The following is a 21,084-nucleotide window of genomic DNA, read 5'->3' on the forward strand; positions in this document are numbered from 1 at the left end:
CACTTACACACACACACACACACACACACACACACACGTGTGACAACGTGAAAGAAGTTTGTTTGAAATCTTTGCAAATGTATTAAAAAAATATATAATTTATGTACATAAGTCAAAATCTACTCATATAGTAGGGTTTTCTAGTCTAGAAAAGGTTATGCATCATGTTGCTCATAATAATTGCAACACGATGCATGAAAGAGAGGCTGCAACAAGAAATATGTTTAAAAAGGTAGCCATCACTTAACAAAGGTGCAAAACATAATTATCATTTTAATCACACTAGTATGAGCCATGAAGGGCATCATAACTTAGAGTACTTGTTTCCTGAATGTTTTGTACCCATGTGCTTCCTAAACATCATGTTCCAAAACTTTATTTGAAGCTGATTCCCCTATCACTCGCTGCCATGTATGTTACACATCAATTATTGCAAGATGTTAAAGGACATTGGAGTTTTGCAGTGGTGGGCCATTTCACTCCTAGGCCTTAAGTGGTGTCCTACCTGAATTAATCAACCTCTTAATACTATTATTATGATTGCACAGCTCTGTTTTTGTGCAAATTCTACATCATTCTACATCATTCTACATCATACATGTAATTGGTTCATGAAAAAGATAAATAACTGTTCTGAAGTGTTTTGGCTGACTTTTCCTTGGGATGTCCAGACTTTCCACCTTGTAAATAACCTGGTAAATATATCTGCAACCAAATAAATTTCTTCTTCTAAGCCAGCTATTGTGGAATGAAAAATAATCCACATAAATATAGTCTGAGTTTGTGCAGTTAGCTAGCTCTGACTACTGTGCTTTCTTACCATTCAATCAAAGGCTGTAAAGACGCCGAAATTATTGTACGCCAGCTAGATGGCCCTACAGGTGCTACAGGTGCTACAGGCGCCCGCACTGCTGATTCTGAAGGCGTCATGCAGATGGCAGAAATCCGATTGCATAGAAACTCTTATGTAAACAGACACTCCTAGAAGCAGCGCAACCGAGAGAAAGGCTATGAAATAGAGGAAAAAACTATCGGAAATAATTTATTACATATTCATGAACAAAAATATTTTAACATGTAAGTCATTTATTCTGATAGTGTTTAGGCCAGCAGAGAAAGCCTTGGTGGCCCAGGCAGGTTTTTGGTTGTTGTATACCAAAAAAACTATTTTATATGATCAGTGTTAATATGGAATTTAATAAAATAGCTATACATTAAGTTCACACAAAGAAGAAGAGTTATGTTGTTAACTCAAAAAGATTTGCTTGATGGAAGATACATCCCCAATTCCAGTAAAGTTTGCTGGACTTTCGAGAAAGGAATGGCGTTTCATGTCTGATAAAGAATTGTAGCTACTTAAAACTCCTGGGTATTCTGTTGTATGTTTCATGATGCTATATATGTTTTTAAATAGTAAAATGTCTGCACTGCAGGCAGGCCTGTTCAGCAGCCCAAATGTTTTACTATAAAGCAAGGAATTGTAACAAATGCAGTATGCAGTTTAGCATTGTCTTGCTAAATTATCCAAGGCCTTCCATTTAAAAACATTGTCTGGGTGAAGGCATATGATGCTCTAAAACCTGTATATACCTTTCAGTATTAATGGTGCCTTTCCAGATGTGAAAACTGCCCATTCTATAGACACTGATGTACCCCACAACTTCAGAAAGGCAAGAATTTGAACTGAGTACTGATAACAAGCCAGATGGTCTCTCTCCTCTTTTGTCCGAGGGACATCGCGTCTATGGTTTCCAAAAGAAATGTTAAAATGTTACATTTCGATTCATCTGATCACAGAATAGATTTTTACTTTGCTTCAATTTATTTTAAATGAGTTTTGGCCTATAGAAAATGGACTCTAGGAAAAGTCCTTTCAGGGGGGATGCTATGTCAGGAAATATTCTCACTCACAGATTGTGATCATTTTCATGTTCATGTTTATTTGTTACTTGGTGTTTTTGTTTGTGTTAACTCAATGACTGTACGTATATAGGGGAAGATGAGTGGGTGGCTTAAATGGTTATTTTTTTTGTTATCAGGCAAACCTAGGAGGCATAAATATGTTTTATTTATACCCATTCATTTTTGTTTTATTACTATTTGAACAATTCATAGCATATATTTTCAAAATATTTTCAATTGTACTTTTCCAAATAGAATTGTAAAAAAGCATCTCTGAAACTAGACAGTAAAAGGTGCATGCCATTTTCTGTGCCTCATATATATTATGCACATTTACTGTGCCCCAAATAGATTTCCTGTAATCATCTTTTGTTCACTCTTATCCAGACCTTAGGCAGTAACCATCCACACAGTGCTAGTGCTGAAAGCAAGAGAGTGACAAGTATTCATCTTTGACCAGGCTAATGCAATTAGTAGTTAATTCTCTTGTTTTCTTTGTAGAGATATATAACTGCTTGTTGCACTGCTCACCTGTGACACATGAACTTTCTTGCATCTGTGAGTTAATGCTTCTTGGTTTCTAAGGTAAGGCTTTTCCTTATAAAATGTAGATTTAATATTTTATTGTTGAAATTTGGTTAGTCACACTCATCAAGCTCAGCTCAACTACAGCATCTTTTAGTACGCTTCTTTTTGGTTATGCCATCACCAAAAGAATAATTATTCATGCAGTAGCCAGAATTAAACAGAATCACCAAGTCTTGTATTAAATAGAAAACAAAGAGGTAAGTTAACTATTCTGGTTGTAAATAAACCCATACAATGTTCATGCAAATACAGCTGGATATGGAATTTAAGAAGAAGCCTTTATTTGTCATACATACTGTACATTACAGTACAGTAAAATTATTTTCTTTGCATATCCCTGCTTTCTAGAGATTTTCTGTTCTAAGGATACTATGTTCTAAAAAAAAAATAAATTAATGCAATATTAATAGTTGAAAAGTCAAAGTTGTTGCCACATATATTTTTTTAAACAAAATAGCACATATTAATTAGTATGCAGAAAGGGTGTTACTGCTTATATCTCTTAGAGGTGAGTAAAACATCTTTGATCAGAGGCTTCAGTTACACTATGTGCAATTCTGTACTATCCTTAATAAATAAATGAATGTTTCACAGATAAAGATAAAATGTAAAACTGTGTGCATTTCTAAGTGTTTTGCAGGCTAATCAATAATACTGTCAGTGCTGATTATTGACTTCCCTGAGAGCTGTTGTTCATTCAGCATGAAGGACGGTGGATTGATTATAGTAAATATACATGTCGAATATTCATCCTAGGAAAGCCTGAAAGCAATTGCTCCTTTCTCTAGAATAGTTTTATACTTTTAAAATTACCATAACATTATTTAACTTGATTGCGCATCCCTAATTATTTGCTATGTAGGTGGTGACATCCTGTTACACAATAAATATGTATCTGCTGGCACTATGATGAGGTAATATAGCAGCAGGAGCTCTGTTTTAATTACATCCTCATTGGCTTTTTCTCACATTGATCTGGTGAGGATGCATGTCCATGTTCTGTGCTATGTGGTCACAAGGCAGATATTTCTAAGCTGATCAGGTGCTTCTCTATCATAGATGCAGTTTTGCCATGAGATCTTTATTAACCTCAGGTTAATAAAACATATAATTTAATTAGGTCACTAATGTGCCCCAGACTTTTGTTTTTAAAGATTACAGGCATGTTTTCTTTTTTTTCTCTTTTGCATATTGCTCTAATCTGTCTGTATCGGTTTGTGAATACGGAATCTTGTGGGGGTTTTTTTTTGGGATGGGGGGGGGTGGTTGAACTTGAGTTTTCACATGTTTTACAGCTTGAAAAGTGACATTTTAGCAAAAGACATAGTAGGTCCCTCCTGCAGGAGGGACCGTAAGGGACGGTGCTGTGAGGATTACGGATAAGCGGGAGAAAATGAATGAATGAATGAAACATAGTAGTTTTAAAGATTTAAAATCATAATGAGCAAGCAACAGAGGATTGTGGCAAGTACAAACTCACAATGAGATAGAACCCCTTAGAGGAACAGGTCACAACTCCTCTTCTGGGTTACACTGCGTAATCCGCACCATAGTAAAATGGATCTAATGTATTGTTTTTAAAGTTTAGCATGCTCACACTGTAAACATGACTACTGGGATAATCATTTCTTTTCCAAAAAAAGTATAAGTCTCTATTGTACTGTGATAAGTTTATCCCCTGTAGGAAAGCTGAAATACAAGTGGGATTAGGTACAGCAGCAAATAGGTTTAGTCATAATGTGAAATAAAATTCCTTTCACAGATGTTTACGGGACTCATCAATGTACTGTAGACACCAACACCAAACATGGTAGAACTGAATAAAAGAAGACAAATATAAAACTAACATCAATCTAGCCAGAACCCAAATGTCATTGGAGAGGATTTAATTGATGGTCATGCAATGAGTTTAATGTTGCACCTTTTCGTGAAATTATTTTATGAGTAGGTAAGATGCATGAGCTTGTGTCAATCTTCCTCCTACAATAGGATATCATGGTAATTGACAAACTTACTTAACTTATGCAGCTTGTTGGACTGATTTGAATTATCTTGAAGAAAATTATAATTCCTTTGTCTGAGAGGCTTGATATTAACACTGAACACTACTTCTTAGACTGTACAGGTTATAAATTGTTCACCATTCTTTCTTTCTTTAATAGTTGTGGATTTGTTGGATCTTTCTACCAAACCTTTTATGCTCTTTGCACAACAAGTCTTGCTATGGCCTTCAATACTCTCTTCCAATCCAAAAACCTTAACAGGCAATTTTACAAAGACCTCTCTGCCCTTGCCTTGGCTGGAAGAACCTGTACCTTTTTAAGCTTTAGGTTTTCATCACTAACCTATCCCAGCCTAATGTCCTCCTAAGGAAATTCTCTTTGCCATAGAAAATGTGGGCAAGTAAACAAGTTTGATCCCATGAGTTCCATTACAATAAGCCCACAAGAGGCGTGGTTAGCTGGGTTAGCTTGGTCTGAAGCAACACATCTCTAATGGCAAGGGTCAGTGCTTGTGCTGATTTTTGAATTTCGTTGGCTACATATACAGGGAACCACCTTGCATCATTATTAATATAAACTAGGACAACCTTGTAGTCAGTCCAATATTACTATTATAAGCAAATCACCAGTTTGTGCATCGACCACTGCAGCCGAGCTCTTTAGTCATGAGATCATTAACTTTTTTGGGGTGACTCTAGACTTACCAAAAACAGAGTGCAACATAACATGAATGTTTATGGCACATAAAATCATGGTATCTTTACAAAAGACAGGTTATTGACGTGTCGCAGCCAAATTTTCTAATTCCTAATCCTAATTCATCGTACTCTTATCTTGTGTTAGCACATCCTTTGTATGGTAATTTTCCCAACAGCTTCCTTGTTGAGAAATTTAACAAAGTATTTGAAATCAGGGAATCTTTTGCTTTCGTCTTAGTAATTGGGTAACTGCTCTATTCCAATTCCAACTGGAACTCAACCACTCTGGCAAACTGGCTGATATCCTTTTTGATTTTGCACAGTCACTCAGCCCAGCAATCACTTTTTACAAAATCTGCTGCTCAAAATAAGGCTGCTGCTGAAGCATAATTTCATGTCACTTTTTGCTCAAAGAAGCAATGTTCATTATTTTAAAGGATTTTAAAAACAAAGATGACATTTAAAATGCACTCCATACTGTACATCATGGCCCTGCGTCAGTGACAAAGAAGTTTTAAAGATCAAGAGGTCAGTGAATAAATCAGTGGAAAAGATATTACTGTTCATTTAATGGTAGCAAATGCTGACAAAGCATAGTGTGTGCCCTAGTTTTATACACTCTGCCGTAATGTCCCTGATTTTTCAGACTTCGAGAGTTATCGTTGTGTGATTCATCAGCAGGTCTTTGCTGAAAAAGTCATGTACTTTTGTCATATAATAATGCCAGTGCTCATATTTATAAACTTAATACCAGCAAAAAAAACACTTCAGCATCACTTAGTTAAGGTGTTACTGGATGAGCTTAATGCCAGATAAGAAGACCAGGGGTCGCTGATGTCCCGAGGTTAAGTCGTGGGTAAGTGGGGTGAGATCAAATCCCACCATCACCAAGTTGCCACTACTGGGCCCTTGAGCAAGGCCCTTGACCCTATAGCTGCTCAGTTGCATGAATAAGATGGTTGGAAGTTGCTCTGGATAAGGGAGTCTGCCAAATGCTGTAAATGTTACAATGCTTTATTGACCTTCAACCTTTTTATATTCTGCAAGGAACAAGGAGCCCAAGGAACTTTTAGATTATGTGTGGCTGTTGGGCCTAGTGTTTCTGACAGACTTGATGGAAAAACTGATTACACTCAACAGTAAACTCCAAGGAGAACACTGACACCTGCCCTACATGATAAGTGCAGTAAATGCATTTAAGTGTAAGCTCAGAGTTCAGATCACACATCTATAGAAACAAGCCAACATGCTTTCCCAACCTTGAAAAAATCAGCATTTTGTGATCTAGATGTCATGGACTGTATTTCTGCATTTGTTTGAAACTCATTTATTTAAGTTGACATGGATATTTGAAAAATTATGAAGCTGAAAGCCAGATCAAGGAACAGTGACTTTTCATCAGAGAGAAGTTCCTATATTCACTAAATGTACACTAAAAAGAGTCTATTTTGGATTCTCTTCCCACTGCGTAATTGTGTTTTTATAGAAGAAAATAATCAAATCAATGTAGCGTACAGAAGCCATCTTTCTGACTTCTACTTTTTAAAGTAGTTTTTCAAATCTGTAATTTTACATGTACTTAATATGTTTTGTTTGAAGTATTGTACTTTACTACATTTAAAATCATATCCATTACTAAAAAATAAATAAATAAATAAATATATATATATATATATATATATATATATATATATATATATATATATATATATATATATATATATATATATATATATATATATACAATAAATAAAAATAATGCAAGGGGTAAACAAAATAATGCTCCGGAAAATTAGGATGTCAAATTTGAAAAAGAGGATTGAGTAAGATAGGAAAATCAGCTAATCATTCGGATTTTTAACAAAAAAAAGGTGATTTATGTTACTTGTTTTGTGTTATGAATCCAGCTTTGAGCTAGCCCGTACGAAGATGTTGTAATTATAATAATATAGCAATTCTATCAGCTATTCACTGCTTTAGAGTAGATCTCCTGATGTTTAGATTAGAGTTGAGCATTGCTGTATAAGCAATCACACACTCATGTTGAGAATACAGTGTTTCCAATCAAAGTCCAGTCAGTACAGGACACGCCAGAGTTCAACAGAGCACTGACTGTCTGAATTCTGAATCTGTATTTGCGAGTTCTCCAATGATCATAAATTACATTGGACACAAGTCATGGACTGTAGTGGCATTTTTGCTTGCTTTCTTTACTTTTGCTACTGAAATAAACAGATTATTTTCTAATCTGTAAAAATCAGTAAACAAATAAATAAATGGTTCATAGTTTGTTTTATCTATAGCAAGAATATTACATTTTGTTCTACCTAGATTATAATGCTAATAATCCAATTAAAATGAGCAGCTTTGTATAGGGTACTTGTTTCTAGTCAGCGTGCTTCCCATATAAGCAGTGCAGGGACATAGCCGGAGAGCTACAGTGCCTAGCACAGGGACAGCAACACAGCAAAAAGACTTCTTTTAGGGAGATAAAATGTTTTTTTGTTGTTGCTGTGTACATGCATCTCTATGCTCTTCCAAACAGGGAGTGTCCTGCAGGTAATAAACTTTCTAGGCATAAATACCTCATACAATATAATTTGTAAAGGTGTTCCCTCAAATAAATTCAGTTTGAGATTTATATCTCCTTGTCCTTTTTGAAATACTATACTATAGAATCCCGCCTTGAGTAGATTTCACTTGAGTATAATATTTTATTACTCTTTCCACCTCTTCTGACAGACACTTCACAGACTGCCTCATACTGGCTGATTCTAGATATGAGCCAAACTAAAAAGACAGTATTCAGTCAGAGCAATCACACTGACTTAAGTAAATAACATCAGTGCCACAGTTTTGCCTTTTAATGGCATTGTGAAAAAAATGCTGCATTATATGGGACATAGTACTGCACTTATAGTATTGTGACATTTTCATGCTTGCGTAAATTTGTAAGTTTTGCACCAAAGCATCAATGTAACTCCAATATAATTAAAATACTTAATAAAAGGCCTCAAACTGGAAATACAGCCTAGTCCGTCTTTTTCTTCGTTATTTATTTGATTGGTTGAACTAGCCTTTAATCAAGGCTGAGGTCAGCGTTCTTGGGGTTACAAAAGCATAACTTTGCCTTTACCTTAACTTTGCTGTGGAGAAGGTACAGAACACTATTGCCCCTTTCCACACTTGATGCATGCAGCATTAACTTGTACCTTGCTTATGATACATTGTGTGTTTAGTTCCTCTTATTGTTTCACTTCCCCTTCCTCTCTTCCAGTTTGATTTTCTTAACTAAGCCCTTTTTCTTCTTTTACTTGCGATCAGCTTTATTAACCTGTTGTGGTACGATCTTCTGCACAGCACTGACAGATTTTTCTACAGTAGGGTCTGCACCGATAACTTCTTTAGTGGACTCCAATGTATTTTTATTGTGTCTGGCATGTCAGTTCTGAATGCACTCAGGGGTCGCCAACTGGCGGACTCCGGTCCGAATCCGGACCGCAATATAGGTCTAGCCGGACCTTTTCATATAATGAAATAAATATATGGCAAATGCTATTTTCTAATAAAATCAAATTTATATCTGGCACATCAAGGTTACCTCAGTAAAGCCGCTACTACAATTACTATGCTCAATGTTGCTACAATCAGACGTGTAGTTGTGCGTGCAGTGAAGACAGCAGAGAGCGATGCGCAAACAGATGAAACTTTCAGTGAGTGAAAAACAATGCCTTTCTCAAAAATAAGAAAGTTGACGATGAAAGCCGAATTTATCGAGATGAATGGGTGGAAAAATATGCATTTATTCTTCCTGCATCGAGCTGTATGAGGCCTGTGTGACTCATTGGCTGGCATCCTTTGTGGTTGTCAAAAGTGGAAACAGTAAACTCCATTACGAAACTAAACATAGACACTTTGTAAAAATTTACCCTCAGCAGTCAATAACGAGCATCTGAGTGTTCACTGAGAATACAGAGGGTTTTAGGAAACATAAAAAGGAAAACATAAAAAGATTTATTTTTTCATTTTTTCATTTGAGGTTATTTACATTTTAATAGACTTAACTGTTTTAATTAAACTGTACAAATTAATAGATAAAGGGTTTCTTGCACTTTAAAAATTTTACAACACTGGCAACATATTTTTGCCTTTTCTTCTATGCTTCAAGTTACATTAGTAAAATATCATCAGCAATGATATTTTACCAATGCAACGTGAAGCATAGATGAAAGAAATGTTACACATTAGATACATTTAGCTAGGGTTAAGGTTAGAGACAATAAGTGTGGAGTTTAAATGTGATATGAGATTTTTAAGGTATCCGTTCATTACTTATGATCTGTAATCTCAGTTCAGCAAAAACAAAAGCACTTTAGCTTTTTCCTTTTATTTATTCATTTATAATGTGTCCAATAAAAATGTCTACAATAATTTCTTTAGTATGGCAAAAAGCATTAATTCATGTTTTAAGGTAAATAATTGTTTGGCTAGTGAGGAGGGTTCATTTACTGGACCTCAAGAAATTTTAGTCCCCTGCACTTCTTCTTCTTCTTTTTTCGACTGCTTCCATTAGGGGTCGGCACAACGGATCATCCATCTCCATAATACTCTGTCCTCTACATCTGCCTCTTTCAAACCAACTACCTGCATGTCTTCCCTTAACACATCCATAAACCTCCTTTTTGGCCTTCCTTTTTTCCTCCTTTCTGGTGACTCCACCCTAGGCATTCTACTACCGATGTACCCCATGTTCCTCCTTTGCACATGTCCAAACCATCTTAATCAGGCCTCTCTTACTTTGTCCCCAAAACATCCGACATCCACTGTCCCTCTAATAAACTTCTTTCTAATCCTGTCCATCTTCGTCACTCCCAACTCCCATCTTCAGCTCTGCTACCTTCAGCTCCACCTCCTGTCTTTTAGTCAATGCCACTGGTTCTAAACCATACAACATACAGTAGCAGGTCTCACCACAGTCCTATAAAGCAAAAACTCCCTGAGATGGTAAGAGGAAGAAACCTTGAGAGGAACCAGACTCAAAAGGGAACTCAGATCTGAAGACCACAAATTTAGTCACAACACGAAGGCTGAGATTGTTTTTAACAGATGTTTATTCTATTTATGTACATAGTCTAAATACATAGAGACCAACAACATACACCATAGAGCCAAATAAAAAGAGGACAAATAAAGCATCAGTCACATGTTCAGGTACATGAAAAACAGACAACTCACAAATAAACACAAAATACCTCCACATACCACTTTTGCCTGCTTGTGAGCCAAGGAAGGTGGTTGTAGCTTAAGCTTTGTCACGTATAATCATAGAAAGAAATACCTTAAACTTGATAACATTAATATGGTTTTTCAAGCGGCTGATAAAGCAGAGAGTGGCGTACAAAGGCACAAGGTAAGTAAAATAAAATGTAACCAAAAACACTTAAAAAGGATAATTCTTACTCAAATAAGCACCAGATGAATGCAGAGATCACACTAAGCATTATGAAATATAGAAATAAACAGATTAATTAAAGCTTAAATAATGAGCATTTAGGACACAAGCACCTAGTAATAAATAGAATTATAGACACAAGATTTTGTGACAGAAAAATACAGTGCGAACCTTTAAAGAAATTCCTTGCATGGGAGCATTTCTTTGCCAAAGCTGTATCTGATAATGATTTAGCTCCAAAACAAGAAAGGAAACAATTAGGATATAATTGGCAAATCCAGCAATTTAAATGCAATTAATTAAACTCCAGGAGTTAATGTATTGCTTGATAGAAATAGAGAACAGATTGTGTGGTTTGGTTTGTACTATATTGTACTATAATAAGAGATAAGATACGATATACCTTTATTCGTCTATTCTCTAATTTCTTCTAATATATAGCAAAACATGAAACCTTTTTATAGGATTGTTCTGTAAATTATTGGGTAATTATAACAGTGAACTGATTTACAATCAACAAAATACAATCTATAGTGGAATTTGTAAGACTTTAGGTAGGAGTGAGAACAGTAAAGATTATGTCATAGGGCTAATGCCTAATCCTTACTAGCCCCATACTTTTAGTTGCCTTTTGCCTTGATTGTTGTTAGCTTAATAGGCTAGCCTATGTATGTGGTGTGTGATAGCCAGGAAATTATCCACCAGTGGTAGGTTGAAAAAGCTGTGCAATGACAGCAAATAGGTTGATGGGCTGAAAATGGCACGCAATAAGAAGAAAAAAATATTGATTATGTCACAAAATTATGCTTCAGTAATTAGACTGTTTAGAAAATGTGAGAAGAAAGTACAGATATTTGTGTAAAAGAATTTAATGAGTGAATGTTAAAAGTTGTCTGAAACATAAATAGTGAAGAAAAGTACTAATAACAGGAAATTTTACTTATGTACATTAACAAAGTATTTGTTCTGCATTACTTCCCACCAGTGCAGTGGGAGGGTTGCGTTAGGAAGGGCATCCATGTGCCAAATCAAAACATGCGGATGGTCCGCTGTGGCAACCCCTAATGGGAGAAGCCGAAAGAAAGTTTACTGGAATGCATGATACTTGCCTTTGCTGTAAAAGTGCCTGATAAAAATAACATGATTTATATATTGAATCATCACGTAAGGGGGTCCCACAGGGCTCTTAATGTGGGGGAACAATAACACATGCTTTGCCAAGTTATTTCCATATGGTTATAAAAGTGGTCATGAATAATTCATGGATGAATGTTGAAATATAACACATTATATTATGCTTCAAAGGACCAGGGTAAACATTTGCATCAAGGTATTCCACCACTGCATGTAAAGCTCAGTGCACAATACATACATTTATTCCAGATTTTTTCTTTAGAATTTCTCAGTAAATGTGAGACCATGATTGAGACACCATTACAAAGCACCAGGCACACAGGTTTGCAAAGAGAGACAGGGAGGTATAAAAACAAACATTACAAATATGATAAAACAGGAGGCAAAAAATGTAAAAAAAAACAAAACAAAACAAAACCAAAACCACAAGCTGGTTGTGATGAAGTGATTCATCCTCGTTAATTGTAATTGTATCGAGCAAGATTATAATTTTCACCTTTATATGCCAGTTTAGAGATTGTCATTTCATTTGTCTCTCTTATTTTCTATCTTGACAGAATGGACTATGATTACTATAACAGCAGTGAAAGAAGTAGACGCAATAAAGACGATGATGGTGGGATGTCCTGTTCTAATGCACCTGTTATTGTAGAGTAATATATTAACATATACTGCATATACCTTGTATTCCATTCCAGCGTAATAACAATGGCAAAGCTGTCAAATGCTATAATCATACAATTTTGATACAAGTACATAATCAAAGTTTTTTTTTTTTTTTTACGTTTTCCATTTCATTTTAAACCATGAGACCTCCCAACAATCTTTGACCTACATTTTCTCAAGTGGGTCGTAGGAGTTTGGCAGATGTCTTCATACATTTATATACATATTACAAATGTATGAACTAATATATATATATATTTTTTTAAAACAGATTAATTAAAGCTTAATGTCCGGTTTGGTATTTATGGGCTATTTTTTAACAATAAAATTCTTCTGGTCAGGATTACAAGAAGAGTCTATCCTGGATACACTTTGCATAAAACAGGCTTACAACCTGGATAGGATTAACTTTCACATTAATATATTCATTCATGCCTTTGATTAGGCCATCCACATGCTGGCATGTTTTGGGGGGGTGGGATGAACTTGGAGGAATAATGATCATAATGTTTTTAGTAATATGAAACAAAATGCAAATTAAATTCACATATACAAGAATCCCCAGCACGGAAAGCAGGTTTGTACATTTGAAGTGATACATTGGGTCAATATCGCATTTATGGTTCTGGTTGGTATGTTTCTTTTCATTTCATTCATTTAGTACTTAGTACTTTACTTCCCTTTACTTTGCTTTACTTCCCCTCTCATGTCTCAGACCATCAGTCTGTTTACATTGGTGTTCCAGTGCCCAGAGGTTACAAAAAGAAGCGGCGCCAACACAGACACACATCACGGCATGACAACAGGAGTCATGAAAGGCATCACTGTGATTGTCAGGAGCAAGTGGAACATTATGATCAATACAATGAAGGACATGATTCAAATGAACAGCTGTCAGATGCACACTCTAACAGTAAGTTTAATGCTTTAATTTTCAAAAATGCTCTTTTTTTTTTTTTATAAATTAAATTATAAATTAAAAACATTTTAATGCTTTGTATTGTCACTTGATGTTAAATGCATGTCCTTATGAGGTGACAAGACTATCAAATCAATGTCAATCATGTGTCTATGTGTCAGATTCCACAATTAAAATCCACTTTGGACTCCACTAAGTTCCAACATTTTACAAATCATGGTCCATACAACATCTTTTGCAAATACTGACTTGACTGTTAAAAAAAAAGTCAAAAGCAATGCAGTCTTGTTTAAATGTTAATAATTGTGATAAAATGTATACAGTAGGTTGGTATATTAGTCTGTTGTAATCCAGTGGGTAAGGTTCTTTCTAGCAGTTTGTGAGATTGTGAGATTACTTCATCAGGTAATCAGTGAACAACAGTGTGATTCAAGTGAATATATCTAAATCTGTGACATATACAGTATATAATGTAAAATATAACATAACTGATCAATCATAATATCAAAACCATCTATATAATACTGTGTAGTTCTCCCTTATTCCTTCAAACAATTCTAACCAGTCAATGCATGAACTACACAAGACCACTTAAGGTCTGCAGTGGTATCTGGCACTAATAAATAAGCAGCAGGTCCTTTAAGCGTTGGAAGTTGCAATATAGGACCATAGATCTGACATGTTTGGTAAACACATCCCACAAATGCTTAATTTGTTTGACATCTAGAGAATTTGGAGGGTGGTATGTTAGAGAGTGCTGTTGCCATAAAGGGGTGTACATGATCTGCAACAATGTTTAGGTAGATGGTACGTGTCAAAGTGACATCCACATGAATGAAAAATATAGCTCGATAGATCGATAGATCGATAGATCTATATAGATATATCTTCTTCTTCTTCTTTCGGCTGCTCCCATTAGGGGTCAGCACAGCGGATCATCCGTCTCCATACCCCCCTGTCCTCTACATCTGCCTCTTTCACATCAACTAGCTGCTTGTCTTCCTTCACCACATCCATGAACCTCCTTCTTGGCCTTCCTCTTTTCTTTTTTCTGGTGGCTCCATCCTCAGCATTCTCCTACCGATATACCCCATGTCCCTCCTCTGCACATGTCCAAACCATCTCAATCTCGCCTCCCCCGCTTTGTCTCCAAAACGTCCTACATGTGCTGTCCCTCTAATAAACTAATTTTTTAATTCTGTCCATCCTCGTCACTCCCAACAAAAACATTAACATCCTCAGCTCTTCTACCTCCAGCTCCACCTCCTGTCTTTTATTCTATGCTTCTAATCCATAGAACATCGCAGGTCTCACCACAGTCCTATAAACCTTCCCTTTCACTTTTGCAGATACCCTTCTTTCACAAATCACTCCTGTTACTCTTCTTCATCCACTCTATCCTGTCTGCACTTTTTTCTTTACTTCTCTAACACACTTTCCATTACTTTGCCCTGTTGACCCCAGGTAGCTAAACTCCCCCACCTTCTCCACCTCTTCTTCCTGCAACTGCACCACTCCACTGCCCTTCCTGTCATTCACACACATGTACTCTGTCCTACTCCTACTGACTTTCATTCTCCTTCTCTCCAGCACCTACCTCCACCTCTACAGGCTCTTCTCAACCTGCTCCCTACTTTCACCACAAATCACAATTCTGACCTCGTCCGTCAACCTGTCCATCACCACTGCAAACAGGAAAGGGCTCAGAGCCGATGCTTGATGCATTCCAACCTTCACCTTAAACCAGTCTGTCATTCCTACTGCACACTTCACTGCTGTTACACTGTCCTCATACATGTCCTGCTCCTGCACCACCCTCACATACTACTCTGACACACCTGACTTCCTCATACAATAATGCAGATTATATATCTATATCTATCAACCCAGCCATTATGGATGTACAAGCCAGTGCACTCTTAGTGCCGGTCTCAAGCCCGGGTAAATGGGGAGGGTTGCGTTAGGAAGGGCATCCAGCGTAAAAACATTTGCCAAATCAAATATGCGGATCACAAATAAGAATTTCCTACCAGATCGGTCGAGGCCCGGGTTAACAACAACTGCCACAGGTATCGTTAGTCGACAGGGTACCGGTGGAAATTGGGCTACTGCTGGCCGAAGGAGAAGAAGGAGAGGAGGAAGATCATGGTGTGGATGGAAAGAGAAATGGTGTACTATGTGCTATGCAGGAGATGCAACCTGAAGGAAATTGGAGACTGTAAGGTGTAATCAGGGGACAGTGTAGATAGACAACATCGGATGGTGGTCTGAAAGCCAAGGAAAAGGCATATGAGGAGCTGTATGAGAAGTTGGACACTAAGGAAGGAGAAAAAGATTTATACCGATTGGCCAGGCAGAGGGACAGAGCTGGGAAGGATGTACTGCAAGTTAGAGCAAAAAAGGATGGAGGGGGAAATGTGTTGACTAGTGAGGAGAGTGTGTTGAGAAGGTGGAGGGAGTATTTTGAGCAGCTGATGAATGAGGAAAATCAGAGAGAGAGAAGGTTGGATGATGTGGAGTTGGTGAAGCAGGATGTAGATAGGATTAGTAAGGATAAAGTGAGAGCAGCGATTAAGAGGATGAAGAGTGGAAAGTCGGTTGGACCAGATGACATACCGGTAGAAGCGTGGAGATGTTTAGGAGAGATGGCAGTGGAGTTTTTGACCAGATTGTTTAACAGGATTTTGGAAGGTGAGAAGATGCCTGAGGAATGGAGAAGAAGTGTGCTGGTACCGATCTTTAAGCATAAAGGAGATGTGCAGTCTTGCAGTAACTACAGGGGAATTAAGTTGATCAGTCACACCATGAAGTTATGGGAAAGAGTAGTGGAAGTCAGGCTGAGAGAAGAGGTGACCATCTGTGAGCAACAGTATGGTTTCATGCCGAGGAAGAGCACCACAGATGCCTTAATTGCTTTGAGGATGTTGATGGAGAAGTATAGAGAGGGACAGAAGGAATTGCATTGTGTATTTGTGGATTTAGAGAAAGCGTATGACAGAGTGCCAAGAGAGGAGTTGTGGTACTGTATGAGGAAGTCAGGTGTGTCAGAGAAGTATGTGAGGGTGGTGCAGGACATGTATGAGGACAGTGTGACGGCAGTGAAGTGTGCAGTAGGTACGACAGACTGGTTCAGGGTGAAGGTTGGACTGCATCAAGGATTGGCCCTGAGCCCCTTTCTGTTTGCAGTGGTGATGGACAGGTTGACGGATGAGGTCAGACAGGAGTCTTCCTGGACTATGATGTTTGTGGATGATATTGTGATTTGTGGTGAGAGTATGGAGCAGGTTGAGAAGAGCCTGGAGAGGTGAAGATATTCGCTGGAGGGAAGGGGAATAAAACTCAGAAGGAATAAGACAGAATACATGTGTGTGAATGAGAGGGAGGGCAGTGGAGTGATGCGGTTGCAGGGAGAAGAGCTGGAGAAGGTGGAGGAGTTCAGGTACCTGGGGTCAACAGTGCAAAGTACTGGAAAGTGTGTTAGAGAAGTAAAGAAAAGAGTGCAGGCAGGGTGGAGTGGGTGGAGAAGAGTGACAGAAGTGATTTGTGATAGTAGGGTATCTGCAAGAATGAAAGGGAAAGTTTATAGGACTGTGGTGAGACCTGCGATGTTGTATGGTTTAGAGACAGTGGCATTGAGTAAAAGACAGGAGGTGGAGCAGAGCTGAAGATGTTAAGGTTTTCGTTGGGAGTGACAAGGATGGACAAGATTAGAAATTAGTTTATTAGAGGGACAGCGCATGTAGGATGTTTTGGTGACAAGGTGAGGGAGGCGAGATTGAGATGGTTTGGACATGTGCAAAGGAGGGACATGAATTATATTGGTAGAAGAATGCTGAGGATGGAGCCACCAGGTAGGAGAAAAAGAGGAAGGCCAAGGAGGAGGTTAATGGATGTGGTAAGGGAAGACATGCAGGTAGTTGGTGTGAAAGAGGCAGATGTAGAGGACAGGGTGGTATGGAAACGAATGATCCGCTGTGGCGACCCCTAATGGGAGCAGCCGAAAGAAGAAGAAGATATATCTATATCTATCGATCTATCGATCTATATTTTTTTTTAATAAACAAAGAAAAATGAAATATCACATGCATAAGTATTTAGACCCTTCAGTACTTGAAACACCTTTGGCAACAAATACAGCCTCGAGTTATTTTGGATATGGTAGCAATCTTTGCACACTTGGGTTGTAGGATTTTCTGCCAAATGGGATAGGTACCATCAGTGGACAAACACTTTCTGTCCGGATCTGGAGTATTTTCTGAGTATGGCTGTCTAGAGTCTGGGATTTTTTCACTGACACATACAGGTCTCTCCAGAGATGTTCAATAGGGTTCAAGTCAGAGCTCTGGCTTGGCCCCTCTAAGACATTGACAGAGTTGCCCCTAAGCAAATCCTCTGTTGTCTTTTCTGTGTGCTTAGGTTTGTTGTCATGTTGGAAGGTGAACCTTTAACACTGACTGAGGTCCTGAGTGCTGTAGAACATGTTTTATTGAGGATATCTCTGTACTTTGTTCCATTCAGTTTTCCCTGAACCCTGATCACACTGAAATAAACTCCAGATTAGTGGAGGGCTGCAATTGTCTTTCTAGAACTATGTGCTTTCTTTAAACAGGTGACCATCGAGTTCTTAAACAATTCTCTTACTAAGGCCCTTTTTCCTGATTGTTTAGTTTGGCCGGGGGACCAGCTCTTGGAAGAGTCCTGGTTGTGCCACACTTCTTTCATTTGAGAATTTGAGGATTATGTAAAGAATTTTGTGCTCTTGTAATTTTTCTTGTAGATCTGTGCCTTGCACCAACCCTGTCTCTGAGCTCTGCAGGCAGCTCCTTTGACCTCATGGCTTGGTTTTTACTCTAATATGCATTGTCACCTGTGAGGCCATCAATAAAAAGGCATGTGTCTATCCAAATCATATTCAATCAATTAACTTTTCAACAGGTAGACTCCAGTCAAAGTGGAGAAACATCTCGGCAATGATAAAGAGAATTGAAAAGCAACTAAACTAATTTTCAATAGTTTTTGAAAAAAGGGAGTGATTCTTATATAAAGGGTCTTAGGGTTTTCACTTTGTCATTATTGGGTATGAAAAATGGAAAGCAGATTAGTGAAAAAAATTTACAAATTTGACGATTGTAGTATCAGGCTGCAACATCAAACTCACCAGAGATGCATACTCATAATACATACTCACATAATTTGCAACACTGCTCAGAGGCTAAAAGCCAGTGGTACCGCTTGTAGGCACTGATCTGGAAGTGACAAACAAACCCCTTTCCTGGGCTGAGACAAGCAAGCTAGCTTCAGGGTTGGCCGAACTCTTCTCATGATTTATAGCTTTTCTGGAAAAGTCCGCCTTGAAAATTGATTTTTAAGTATGTCAGAGGCCAAATAAATTTCTCTTTCCCCATTAGCCAATGTGGGCATAAAAATAAAAAATCTAACTCAGATTTATTAATATGTGCAGAGCGCTACAGACGTGTTTTGCTAGTTGAACTTGGCTGTAACAGTTTCCCTCTGAACAACCAATCAGAGGACGAAAAAAATGCTGACACTATTCAGGGGCAGCTAGATGGCGCTGTGAGGTGAATTTGAAATCTGATTGGTTAAAGAAACAGACCCATTGCTTATATAGTCTAAGGTACATTGGCCAGCACTACTGTTTCTGAAGGCTCTGGGCAGATTAGATTGACATGGCAGCACACAGAGGCTGAAATATGATTGGACAAAATATCTAACATCCACATACACGTACTGGAAGCAGTGCAGCCTAAAGAAACGCTAATGAACAATATGAAAAGAATAGACTGTTGGGAATAAATTAATACAATTTCATGAAACAAAAATAAAAATTTTAGGTTGTATGTGTGTGTTTAAATATATATATATATATATATATATATATATATATATATATATATATATATATATATATATATATATATATATATATATATAAAACACCCTGCTATTTTGCAAGTTCTTCCACTTAAAAATCATGGAGGGGTCTGAATTTTTTTATCGTAGGTGCATGTCCACTGTGAGAGACATAATCTAAAAAAAAAAAATCCAGAAATCACAATATATGATTTTTAAACTATTTTTTTGTATGATACAGCTGCAAATAAGTATTTGAACACCTGTCTATCAGCTAGAATTCTGACCCTCAAAGACCTGTTAGTCTGCCTTTAAAATGTCCACCTTCACTACATTTATTATCCTAAATAAGATGCACCTGTTTGAGGTCGTTAGCTGCATAAAGACACCTGTCCACCCCATACAATCAGTAAGAATCCAACTACTAACATGGCCAAGAACAAAGAGCTGTCCAAAGACACTAGAGACAAAATTGTACACCTCCACAAGGCTGGAAAGGGCTACGGGGAAATTGCCAAGCAGCTTGGTGAAAAAAGGTCCACTGTTGAAGCAATCATTAGAAAATGGAAGAAGCTAAACATGACTGTCAATCGCCTTCAGGGCTGGGGCTCCATGCAAGATCTCACCTCGTGGGGTCTCAATGATCCTGAGGAAGGTGAGAAATCAGCCCAGAACTACACGGGAGGAGCTGAAGAAGAATGATGAGTACCATCCCAAGAACACCATCCCTACTGTGAAGCATGGGGGTGGTAGCATCATGCTTTGGGAGTGTTTTTCTGCACATGGGATAGGGCGACTGCACTGTATGAAGGAGAGGATGACCGGGGCCATGTATTGCGAGATTTTGGGGAACAACCTCCTTCCCTCAGTTAGAGCATTGAAGATGGGTCGAGGCTGGGTCTTTCAACATGACAATGACCCGAAGCACACAGCCAGGATAACCAAGGAGTGGCTCTGTAAGAAGCATAGCAAGGTTCTGGCGTGGCCTAGCCAGTCTCCAGACCTAAACCCAATAGAGAATCTTTGGAGGGAGCTCAAACTCCGTGTTTCTCAGCTACAGGCCAGAAACCTGACTGATCTAGAGAAGATCTGTGTGGAGGAGTGGGCCAAAATCCCTCCTGCAGTGTGTGCAAACCTGGTGAAAAACTACAGGAAACGTTTGACCTCTGTAATTGCAAACAAAGGCTACTGTACCAAATATTTACATTGACTTTCTCAGGTGTTCAAATACTTATTTGCAGCTGTATCATACAAATAAATAGTTAAAAAAATCATACATTGTGATTTCTGGATTTTTTTTTTTAGATTATATATATATATATATATATATATATATATATATATATATATATATATATATATATATATATATATATATATATATATATATATATATATACACACAGTCTATATATATGAATGATAGGGGCCTTGCTGCTTGCTTAAACACTATCAGAAGCACCAACCTACATTCTATATATATCCTGTATATATATATATATATATATATATATATATATATATATATATATATATATATATATATATATATATATATATATATATATATATATATATATATATAGCTGCTGGATGTTAGACACATTGCGCTTCTCCACCTTCCACTTGAGGATGCCTCACAGGTGCTCAATAGGGTTCAGGTCTGAAGACACACTTGGTCACTCCATCACCTTCACCTTCACCTTCCTCAGCAAGGCAGTTGTCATCTTGACAGTGTTTTTGGGGGTCGTTATGTTGGAAAACTGCTGTGTTTCCAGTTTTTGAAGGGAGGTGTCATGTTCTGCTTCAAAATGTCACAGTACATGTTTCTCTGATCTTAAACAGGTTGTA

The 21,084-nt window shown here is 37.5% G+C and overlaps 1 protein-coding gene across 2 annotated transcripts in view; it reads left to right on the top strand.

Moving 5' to 3' along the window:
- The first annotated feature begins 2,277 nt into the window (after positions 1-2,277).
- The window catches only part of slc4a5b (solute carrier family 4 member 5b), a 53,153-nt gene continuing 34,346 nt past the window's right edge, over positions 2,278-21,084 (top strand). Inside the window, exons 1-3 of one of the 2 annotated variants that reach the window (XM_083569046.1) lie at positions 2,278-2,509; positions 12,292-12,393; positions 13,159-13,356. In XM_083569046.1, coding sequence (XP_083425172.1) covers positions 12,336-12,393; positions 13,159-13,356 — 256 coding nt within the window. In that variant the 5' untranslated portion in view covers positions 2,278-2,509; positions 12,292-12,335. Of the gene's footprint in view, positions 2,510-12,291; positions 12,394-13,158; positions 13,357-21,084 lie in introns of those variants that run through there. The other variant, XM_083569049.1, reaches the window with a different exon arrangement.

This window comes from Silurus aristotelis (assembly GCF_946808225.1).
Source record: "Silurus aristotelis genome assembly, chromosome: 18".
NCBI classification, from domain to species: Eukaryota; Metazoa; Chordata; class Actinopteri; order Siluriformes; family Siluridae; genus Silurus; species Silurus aristotelis.